Genomic DNA, 12,368 nt, shown 5'->3' with positions numbered 1-12,368 from the left:
GGTAGTTGAACATGTTGCTGATTGAATAAAACCTTCTGCCTTACTGCATTCATAAATATGGATGCATTGGAAATGTATTGATTTGGTAAATTTGAAATATTTTTGGGTAGTTCCATAGAGGAATTTTCTTAACAGTTTTTTGTTTGTTACTGTTTTTGAATTGCTTAATATGATCTTTTAGCAGGTTCATAAAATTTGGTGTTTTGTTTTTTAGGTGGTAAAATTTTAAATCATTTACACTTTGCTAATATTAATGATAAAAGATCTAAATGAATTAGTATTGGTAAGTTTTAACAGTGGAAGTATTTTTGCTTCTTTGGTTTTTCTTTTTATCATGGATATAACCACACCTTTTAATGCAAGTCTCCTGAAAAGACCTTTACTTCCAGTTTTATCTCAAATAATAAATGAAAGTTGCTGCAATTTAAAAAATAAAAATTCATTAATGTACAATGTTTCAGCTAAACCATTCAGTAAGATAATTTGGCTTGAAGGTAACTTTTTTTATGTCTCTGCAGAGTGATTTTAACTATTTTTATGTTTTCTCATTCTGTTAGCCACAGAGATCCTTTTCAATTTATAGAAATAATACCTCCACCTACCCTCAGGTTTCTGACAGGCTACTGTACATATTTTTAAATTAAAACAACTGAGTAATTCATTCATTTTAGAACTTTTTATTCTTGTTTTTTCTTGTGTATGATGGTTTTCTCTAATAAAACTTGAAACTGCCAACTAAAGCATGTGTTTGTATGCATAATATATATTCATGATGTCAGAAAAATATGTAGATTTAAGAAGTCTTGATATAAAATTATGAAAACCATATAACCTGAGTCTTTTGAAAGGTGGGCCTTTCTCTTTCAGGGACAAACTGTATATATTTATTTGGGATGACACATATCTTTGTGTAATTTTGTTGAAAGTCTCATTAAAGGTATTATGTATGAGATACATATGTAATTTATGTATGTATTCTTTTATTGTTTGATTTGATATTTTGTGCAAGTTTTTCTGTTGGTTTAAATTGAATTTTTTTGTCTGTTTTTTGTGGTTTTGTATAAGAGAAGTAAAAGAAAACAAGATGCTTATTTTGCAGTTCACTTTGATAGCTTTTTGACATTATTTTCTTAGACTTCCACTACCTAGCTCAGCTCTTGCTTCAACACCATCAGACACTGGTACTTCTCCAGATGTGGATGGCAGAAGGTTGCTCACTAATATTCATATTACTGATCAAATGAAGTCTCTGCTAAATCAACAGATGAGAATGGTAATAAAATGGTGGATAATATCCAGATAGTGAAAGGTTTTGTAGTCATTTATGTTATGCCTAAAGGTCACGATATGTATTAAGTTGTATACAAAATATGTTACAGGTTTGTTTTCATAGTGTAACATATTTTTACCTAGAATGCAACTCTAAGAAAACAACATATTTAAACTTTAAGCACTGTATATTTTCCTTCTGTATAAGTCCATATTTAAAGAGTTTTTAGAGATAAAAACAAACAAACTTTAATACAATAGCTTTTAGTGAAACAGGATTGTATGTATTGGCAGCTAACAACAAACAAATGTATGTGGGTTACCTGCCTATGCAAATTTACATTTAGAGAAGTAACATTATATTTCTTCCAGGAAGCTTTAAAAATATAATTTACAGATAATTTGAAAATTAACTGAGACTGGTTTGATATGGATTGCATACAACAATAATTATTTTGGTATAATTTTTAGATACTATAATGGGCTTGATTGGTGAAAGACAATACATGCTATAAATAATATTAGTGTAAATACCAAAATATGCAATTGTGAGCATACAGATCACTAACTCAAGGAACTTGGATAAAGATGAAGCACTCAGGCAGAAATTTCAAATAGGACAATATGCACAGTTTTATTACTATCTTAATAATGTAAAGTAACAGTGTGTCATTAGATAATTACAAACAGAATAAATTGCTTTTAGCAAAACACTTCAGTGTGCTAAACAGAATAACAAGTATGTTTTTGTAGATGGTTTTAATTTACATTTCTACATTTACAAACCTGTTTTTCTGGATATTAGTTGATAATGCAAATTTACTTGCATGAAAGTTGCATGTGAAAAACTTTTGTGTGACTGTAAGGCTGGACTGCAGTTTTCTGAGAACAAATTCTTGGTGAAACTTGTTAGAGAAAGACTGGAAGAAGACTGATTAACTTGTGATCATTTCAAGCCAGCTTTTTTACAGGCTTTATTTAAAAATATAGACAAAACAATGTTTACACAGTAATATATTGACTTCATTTGTGTAGTACTCATGTCACCCTAGTTAATTAGTGAGTCTGACCATTTTTGTATATAAACCCACTGTTTGCACAGATTTTTTTACTTCTGATGATGGTAGCTGAAGCTACAGAAATATTCAGAACAAAACAGTTTAGGGGCATTCTTTGATAAATTGTTTAGACAGAGTATTCATCAATTTAGGGGCAGTTAATTTTAAGAATTTTCTATTCATTCCCAGGCATGTAGCAATAGCTATGGGAATTACACAGTTATAGTTGCACATGCTTTGCTGGGATCATAATTATGCCTCAGGAGCTTTAATTTCTTTCAAGTGTCTACTGGATTTTATTTTCTAACCAACCCTTTCAGGATATGTGATACTCCTTATCAGATACTCTTTTGACTTCCTGTTTCTCTTGTAAATATTCTGGCAGCATACTGGATTAAATATTATCTAATTGCTGAAGTGTAATAACTGTTATGCCTAGTTACAGTAATTTTAACAGAAAGTTTAAACTTCTGATAAACAGTTATTTTCTTGGATCACATTGCTATCTGGTTGTATTCTTTATAAGGTTAATATTTTCTCAGCATTCCTATAACTGTGTTGAAAGTTAATGGATTTTATTCACTGTTATCAAGACATTACTTGTTAATTAATTCATATTTAGTTTACTTATATTTGATAACATGTTACTTTTCTCATATTATAAGGTATATTGGATACTTGAAAAATAATCTTCATTAACTCCTTTTCTGTAGTATCCTACTATTACCAAGCTATCAATTAGATAAATGTAGACAACAGGGGAATATTTTCTGCACTACTTTTATCTCTCATTGAACTTTCATCAAGTTAAATATTTTATGCAAAATATTTGCTTATTCCACATTTTTTTTACATTTGTTTTTTTCTCTTTATCAAAATATAAATAATCTGTTAAATCACACAAATTGATATGCACCTAGAGAAGTAACTACTGTCAATTACTAAAACCTAAATACATTATCAGATTGTTGAATGTTGATTTATATACTAAAACCTTTACTGCTAAACCCTGTGTACATGAGAATTATTACACCAGTGACTGAAACATCATATCTCCCTTACTGTAAAATTTGTAACTTGTAATAAAATAATATTTAATTGCTAAGTAAACTCAAAATGAAACTATAAATGATTAAACATTTCAGGAGTATAAGTATGTCTTTAAATTATTTGTAATTAAAAATTCTGGATGAAAATATCTGTATGTGTAGAACTTTATATTTTTACCAGATCACTGCCCCTCCCTTCAGCCAGGCTTTGGCTCAGTATGTTTTCTGTTGAGCAGTCAAAGTTTATCTGAATTTCTTCTTTCACTCTTCTTTTCACTCAGCATCAACTTTTGCTTTTATGTGAATGATGGCTTATTTTTATCTTTTTTTTTCACTTAGTCTCTTAATCACACTTAGTTGTTTACCCAGCTGCTATATTTCTTGAGTATATTACTTACAACTCAAAGTTTTATTTATTATTAACATGATATTTGGTACATCTGGAGTTTGTGGTCAAAACAGTTCAAGATATATATACTCTTCAAAAAAAGAAACACAAAAGGGATATTTTTTTTATTTTAAAGAGAAATATATGTAATAACATTACAAGTTCAGAGTACATGATGTTACATGTGTTAAGGCACTGATTGTCAGACCAAAATGACAATAAAAGTTGTGCACTTTGAAAACGGAGGAAAACAATGGATTTTTCGCCAAAACGCATTCGTGTCCAATAAATTTGTTTGAGAGATCTGCATGTTCTGCAAGTGCAACATGTGCAAAATCCCTATAAAAGTGACGAGTTCTTGGTTTCCATAGCTCAGTGTTAAGCCACCGACACGCAATACAGTTATGCCAAGACTGACTGAAGCACAATGCAACAACGCCATTGGTCATTTGGAAGCAGGCGAATCTCGATCAGATGTTGCCAGAGCTGTGAATGTCCACCCAAGCACCATCACAAGGCTATGGAATCATCACCAACAACATGGATCAATTTGTGACCGTCCACGATCTGGCAGACCTCGTTGACCACGCCTGCACAAGATCGCTACATCCTGTTACGTTACCTTCGGGATAGGACCACCACTGCGACGTCTACTGCCTCAACCATACCAGGGCTGCGTAGGATTTTCGATCAGACCGTACGCAACCGTCGATGAGATTCTTAGGCCCCATGTGCAACCCATCATGGTGAACGTCAACGACTTTTTTCAACATGACAATGCCCGTCCTCACACAGCCCGACTCATCACTGTCTTCTTGAAACACCACAACATCAACGTTCTTCCCTGGCCCTCCAGATCACCAGATTTAAACCCCATCGAACATCTTTGGGACAAGTTGGACCGACGCCTGCGACGGCGACAACCTCAACCACAGACTCTACCTCAGCTTGCAGCAGCTTTGCAGGCTGAGTGGACAGCCATTCCACAGGATGTGATTCATCATCTCATTGCTTCCATGGGCAGGAGATGCCAAGCAGTTATTGATGCTCACTGGGGGCATACTCGTTATTGACGTTGAGTGACGTTAAACTTCAACTAGTGAGCGTGGACTTCGCCTTTGCAGACTTTGCATGTTCAGCAGTGAATGTGCAAAGTTTCACACATGTCATGCAGAACTACCCGAATATACTTGTTAACAATTTGTCTCAAATTTTGCCTTTTGCTTTTTTTTTTTGAAGAGTATATATTGTATTGTAAGTCTTGGAGACTTATTTATCTACTCTTATACCTACTGCTGAAAACATCCTTTTGCATTGAAGTTGATGGGTTCTTTTCATAAAGTTATTTCTTTAGGGATATGTTCATTGTATTGAGAGAACACGTCTGTATCTTTTTTACTCTAAAAAAAATCATCATCAGTCTTAGCTCCATTCATATAGTTTAGGTGTTTTGGCAGTATATCGCCGGGCTTTAGTAAACCCACCAACAAATGGCACAGAGACAAAACTGACAAAGTCCGACTTCGTGTGCGACTACGGAGCCCCCAACGTTTTCGAGTGGGAAGGAAAGCTCTCGGAGAGTGTCCGACTGCTTGCAGATAAATCTCCAGTCAAGAAGCTGAGTCTCAATAGATCACAGTATGGTGGCTGCTCTACTAAGTGCAACACACCCGACCGATACCTTGGTCGTCTGCGGACGATTTTGTGCGTCTACATTTCACTGTGTGGGTTCGGTATCGAGAAGCAACGTGTACCATCTACGTTCCCGTCGGATGCTTTCTTTCAAAGGGCTTCTTCGACGAGGTCGATTGGGAGGAGACTTCGACCGCCGTCTGGGGTCGCCTCTCGAACGTAGTGGGCACGAATGGTATCATTGCAGTGTCTAGACGGAATTTGACTTAGGCATTCAGTCATAATCCACGGATGGTAGCTTTGCACCATTGGTCGCTTGACCAAGCACACATATAAGTGTCCAAACCTGCGGGTTCCTCTCGTATTGAGTAGGATTACTATCGCAACGACAAAGTCATCAGTAGGATAAAACTAACCTGTCTCAAGACTGTCTAAACCCAGACTCGTTCCCTATTGGTGGGTGCACAATCCAACGCTTGGCGAATCTGCTTCGCAATAATAGGAAGACCGACATCGAAGGATCAAAAGCGACGTCGCTATGAATGCATGGCCGCCACAAGCCAGTTATCCCTGTGGTAACTTTTCTGACACTTCTTGCTTAAAACTCATTAATGTCAAAGGATCGATAGGCATCGCTTTCGCGGTGCAGTATTCGTACTGAAAATCAAGATCAAGTAAGCATTTGCCCTTTTTGCTCTACGCGAGGTTTCTGTCCTCGCTGAGCTCGCCTAGACACCTACGTTACCTTTTGACAGATGTACCGCCCCAGTCAAACTCCACGACTGCATCCTTGGAGCAGATCGCGCCAGACGCGACGGCCCGGTATGGGACTAGAAACGTGGAGCTTCACCGAGATTAGTAAAGAAGAAAGTAGTGGTATTTCAACGGCGGCCGCAAAGAGTCCTCCCACTTATGCTACACCTCATGTCTCTTCACAGAGTCACACTAGAGTCAAGCTCAACAGGGTCTTCTTTCCTCGCTGATTTCTCCAAGCCCATTCCTTGTCTGTGGTTTCGCTAGATGGTAGATAGGTACAGTGGGAATCTCGTTAATCCATTCATGCGCGTCACTAATTAGATGACGAGGCATTTCGCTATGGATATTATAAAATTACAATTTTTACGTCAGGGTCGACAATACCGACAGATTCAGGTGAACGCATGGATGACGTAAATATGAACGTTAAAGTTGTGTGCGGAACTTAATGTTACCAGGCGATGTGTGCTTCATTGTGCACCTTCACAACACATTATGGTGGAGAGCATAGTGCATCGGCACAAGAACTCTTCAAAGTACAGACTTTATACCTAGGTCCGCCAGGACTTCCGTGCGGTATACCAGGCGCCACGGGCACCGGTTGGTGAGCCATGAAAAATAACGGAAGTGGCACCAGTTTGATGTTTAATTTGTGGTGCGAGGTCTTTGTAGCGGGAGACCATAAATTTTATGCTTCCTCTAGGGAGCTATACATTATTCTAGGGACTGTCTCGTCAACTACCACCGCTTTATCATGCGGTGGAAGATCAGATCGGTCTTCGACGTTCACCATTGCCTCTCTCAAAGGTTGGCTCTTTAATCACTTTCCACCTTTAAATGCGGCTTCGGCTACTAAATGGTCACATATCTTATTGTGACATCGTGTCCTCATTGATTTTAGTTTGGGACATTGACCGCTAAGATGGCTGGGGTCCCTCTTGGGGCCGAGCATCCCAGAGGAATGGCAGCTTCTTTGCTCTTACTTAAATTAACTCAGTGAGTGATTCTGTCTCGTCGGATATACATTTGCCCCTTAGAGCAAGACACTTCACCCAGTGGTGGGCCTTCATCCCACTGGGTTAGTACAATAATGGTTGGCAGATTTTGAGCCTTTGAAGAGACTTACACCACCCTTGCAGGGCAAGACCTTCCCAGCGCTTCCTTCCCTATCCAATTAGAATGATACGTTCCAGACGTCTGTTCGGGCTTAGGGATCGGGTCCCGCTCTTGAGGCAATGCCTTTGATGGTTTCAAATATGTTATCCATTTTAGCTATATGAGCTATAATTTTGTCGAAGAATGGACATGCCTTAAACCTGTGCATACATGTCCTCCACAAGTCGGACGAAATGTGGGTGGACATGAAATCTGGCAAGGCTGGCAAGAAGATGTTGGTAGCCAACCGTGTCAAAGACTTTACATGTCTAGGAAGGCCATAGCCAGAGTCCCATGTCCTTGACTTTCTCTCATCACGGTACGGGCAGAAAGAAGTCTCTGGAACTCGCTTGAGGAATAAAACCGCTGTTTGAGATTTATCTGCACGGCTGCTCGAGGCGGTGCGTCATAATCCTGGGTATAGCCTGGCACGATAAGGGGATATCGTGATAGGCCTCCAGTTTGACCCCGTGCAGACTACTCGATCCTTTCGGAAGGAGCACCGACTTGTTGACCTTCATGCATTGGGAACCGCCTGTGAATAACCATATATCGAACAGACTTGCCAAGGAGGCGTCGATACCCAACTTAGACGGGTAGAGCAAGAACGGAAGAGTGATCTTATCGGGACCTGGGTTACCTCTTCATGCTAGTTGTGATTCCTTCACTTCGTCAGGATGTTATCGGTTGGGATAGGTTTGTCTGCCCTGGGTGAAATGGACAGTCGTCAAAATTGACGTTACATCGTAGACCTGATCGTAATGGTCTTTTGCCTGATCTTTACTAACGGACATTTGACAGCATCCGGCCATCCAATATCTCCTTAGCTAGGCGTTTTCGTTCGAAGTCGAACATTCCTGGAACCGTTTAAAACGTTCTACTCTGTGGAAACCACCTGCACGACATCTCTGGAGGACTATTGGGTAGGTGGATGGAGACTGGACAGGATGTGGTGTCATTATGTCTGCTGCAGATTATTTGGTAGGGGTGACTTTTGGGTCAATTTCTTAGTTGTGTAGATAGATTTGCATGTTGTTGTCATCTTCATCACTCGAGTTGAAGAAGAGAGATCTGATTCTACATTACAAAGAGTTTGGTTTTCATGGTAGCACAACGTAGGGTTGCTATACGTCTCTGCAGATTGAGTTCTGCTCCTATAGATCATGTAACACGCCTAGAACGAGTCATGGCGTGTGGAGAAACTGCTATTGGACATTTTAATCAAAAAATTATGCAGTGGCGGAAACTACTGATATAAAATCTGACAAATTTCGCCAACAAACTGAAATACCAAAGGACTACATTAAATTCTATTTTTTATTCTGTCTATGTATTTATGAAATATCATGCTCGAAACATCTTAATGGCAGTATTAATAACTTATAACAATTATTATTTACAGCTCTTAAATAGTACGACTGAGATAGTACAAGCATTGCACGCAACTGCAGGTAGAAATTTGTTCATACTTTATACCACCAAGTAAATTAGAGGACTATTAGATGAAATTGATAGAAAATTGACGCCATATTAGAGAATTATATGTACATGAGCTGATGTGAAAGCCAGCCAGCTGTAAGGGATATACTAAGAATGTTTATAGATACCGTTGCTACGTATGGGTTATGTTCTACAGTTAGAGTTAATAAATGTTTAATGCTAATGGATACGGTATTATTAATTATAACTGTAAATATAATATACATGTATGATCAAAATCAACGTATTTACGTCGAAATGACATACAATATACTAAATTGTATAGGGACCCATTAAAGTATGTGACCCTAGTTTAGCTTATTCAGTTCCCATTATGGCTTGGGTTATGCAATATTTGCAGGGAATTAAAGATAGCTGAATTATCTAAAAGATAATTATTCTAAACCATTTTAGTTCGAAAGACAAAGACCCAGGAACTTCGTTATTTCATGTACAAGATGAACTTATCTTATTAACAGTAAGCTCTAAATCAAAGGGAGAAATTGTTCTGCATCGTTAAGGAATTACATTACACTCTAGTTTTAGAAGTAAAATTAAATATACAGGAATTTCCTTTAATATAAGAGTACCTGATTGGCAAGAGCTACTAATCATGAGTCACAATTAATTCAGAACATAAACGTAGATTCAGATATTAAAGGACTGTCAAATATATTGGATGAAGTACAGAAACTTACACTGTTGGAGAGTAGTGTTAAATACCAAAATTTCAACATGCCAGAGAACTACAGCAGAAGAGAAGTAGGTTAGATAAACAGAAGTTGATTAATTCAGTTATAACATCATGCTTGGTTTTTTAAACTGGTGAGTTTGGTGTCATATACAGTACGTGAAAGATTTGTTTTAATGACATTTTGGAAGTTAGATGGGCTGTGTATATTTAAAAATAAAATTAGTACAGAGCCAGGCAACAATCAGTTTTGTCTTGTTTATGTAATGAAAACCCATCTAATGAGGATGTAGTGATTTTTTAATAGCTGATATCAACATTTAATTAGTTTAACCAATTGGTGAGGTAAGCTGATTATAAAATAAATATATAGATCAAATTGGAAAATTAATAAGATTTATGTGATAGAGAATGTTAGAGAACTCAAATGAAAGTTTGAGAACCAATGTTCGAGAATAGAAGATTATTATCTACAAGAGAAGTGATGAAATATCACCACAGAAGTAAATCAGTAACAGATAAAAGGAAACCAACATTACGACAGTACGGTGTTCAAGAAAAACAATGTGAACAGAAGTGAGTGAAAAAGAAAGTGTGTTGGTTTGCTTACAGCAAAACCACTTTGGGGCTATCTGTTGAGCCGGAGAGGAATCGAGGCCCTAATTTTAGCGTTACAAATCCGTAGACTTACCCTGTACTAGCGTGGGGTTATAAACAGAAGTATGGTATGTATATAAATATTGAAGTGTGTGACTGTCATAAGTCCAGGACGAAGTCCAAATGGTTCAAAATTGTTAGTGACCCGATATACTATAATGTAGCATAGTTAAAGCTGTTATATCCCTTAAATCAAGTAAAATTATTACAGGAGAACTAACACAATAATAGTAGAGATAGAAGGTAAATATTTCCTGAAAACTATCTTGGACTGTTCTACCACTTAGACCGATAACACAGGTCAACAAATTTTCAAAATCTCAGTTGCATAAGATTTTACTCATTCTTACCCTTGTGACCTGCTATATTCAAATATGAAACAGTTCAGCTCTACATGCTCTAGTTTTAATGCAATTTTAAAGTTTTCATTCACAGCCGTTTGTGGTCAAATTAACACGTTTCCCCGATGCCTATATTGGCAAAACCAGCAACTGCTTTTGCTATGTACATCTGCAGCTTCAGTGCTGCATGAGCTATGATAACGTGAGGGTTGTCGTTACACCAATACAACCTGCAACTTAGTTAAAGGTAAAGACAATAGTGGGACACCGGTGGGTATCATCGCAGGAAACGTGTTAATTACTTACGTTTATGTTATCAACAGGAATATATAATATTGTTTAGATTTTGTGGTCAAATTAATTACTTACACGTTTATGTTATTAACAGAGAATATTAAGTTTTTTTGATTTTGTTTTGAATCTGATGAACTACAAGAGACGTCAATGTGAGAGAACAAGCCGGACGCTTTCTGTTGTATTTGTGGATGCTTCAGCTTATTCGTCAAAGGCGTAATATAACATCGTTTGTGAGGCGTGCTATAAAGCGTACTTTGGACTTGCTCTTGGTGACCAAGACATGAAATGGGCTTCATATTGTGTGTCATAACTGCGAGGAAATGCTGCGTGACTGGACAAAAGGGAAAGGTAAGGTTTTACCTTTCGGAATTCCCATACCTGGCAAGGCCGATGGACCACACAACTGACTGCTATTTTTTCTGGTCAATACAAAGAGCATTGGCAAGAAGAAACAGCACAAAATCTCATATCCTAGTGTTCCCTCAGCAATCCGACCTGCTCTGCACTGTGAGCTCCCAATCCAGTTTTAAAGGTTTTCTTCCATCTGAAGATGTGGGTAGTGACCAAGCTGCTGATGAAACTCAAGAACTACTTTCAGAATCTGGCGATCCTTCTTATGAGACCCCACAGTCATTAACTCCTCAACAGTTTAGCCAGCCAGGTTGAATGACCTTGTGCGTGATTTGGGTCTCTCCAAAATGCAGCTGAAGTGTTAGCTTCCAGGATGCAAGAAAAAGAATCAGCTGAGCCATACAACTGAAGTGTCATACTTCTAAATCGGGAGCAGCTTTGTGTGCCATTTTACAGAGGAGAATATGTTTGTTTATTGTCATAATATCTCAGGTGCTTCTTTCCAGGAATTAGGGATGCCAATATACCATCAAATGACTGGCAATTATTTCTAGATTGTTCTAAGCAAAGTGAAAGTTTGAGTTGTTCTACCATGTATGCAATGTCTATGCAGATGTTCCAATTGGACACTGTTGTTGCAAGGAGGAATATATATAATGACATTAAGACTGTGATTGACCTACTAAAACAAAACACAACTGGACAATTTGTGTGGACCTCAAAATGGTTAATTTCCTCCTAGGTCAACAAGAGGATTTACAAAGTACCTACTATCTTTGCATGTGGGACAGCCGAGCTCGAAAACACTGGAACCAGAAGGAGTGGCCCATTACATTGAGACTCTGAAGGCAGGTATGCCAAATATTGTCAACGATCAATTGTCAGTCGAGAAAAGATCATATTTCCTCCTCTCCATATCAAGCTGGGCTTGATGAAACAGATTATGAAGGCGTTGAATACTGACGGTGAATGCTTCCAACACATATTTTCTGTGCTCCTGGTTTGTCCTTCCGAGAAGATCAAGGCGGAGTGTTTTTTGATGGACCACAGATTCGTGCACTTGTGCGTGATCAGGAAATTGCTAGAAAGATGAACGACAAGGAAAGGACTGCATGGCTTTTCATTTGTGGCGGTGATGGCAAACCTTCTCGGTAATAAAAAGCGGAAACTATGAAACCCTTGTAGCGAATATGTTGTCAGCTTTTCGCGATCTTAGATGTAACATAGTGTCAAACTCCATTACCT

At 37.7% G+C, this 12,368-nt stretch overlaps 1 protein-coding gene across 2 annotated transcripts in view; it reads left to right on the top strand.

Moving 5' to 3' along the window:
- LOC143252283 (uncharacterized) overlaps positions 1 to 1,318 on the top strand; it is a 40,857-nt gene extending 39,539 nt beyond the window's left edge. For both annotated transcript variants that reach the window (XM_076504175.1, XM_076504174.1), the window contains exon 9: positions 1,135 to 1,318. In XM_076504175.1, the coding sequence (XP_076360290.1) occupies positions 1,135 to 1,303 (169 nt within the window). In that variant the 3' untranslated portion in view covers positions 1,304 to 1,318. The remainder of the gene's footprint in view (positions 1 to 1,134) is intronic.
- The last annotated feature ends 11,050 nt before the right edge of the window (positions 1,319 to 12,368 follow it).

This window comes from Tachypleus tridentatus, chromosome 6 (genome assembly GCF_004210375.1).
Source record: "Tachypleus tridentatus isolate NWPU-2018 chromosome 6, ASM421037v1, whole genome shotgun sequence".
NCBI lineage: Eukaryota > Metazoa > Arthropoda > Merostomata > Xiphosura > Limulidae > Tachypleus > Tachypleus tridentatus.
The sequence above is the reverse complement of the archived record's forward strand: the minus strand, read 5'-3'. Positions and strand labels throughout refer to the sequence as shown.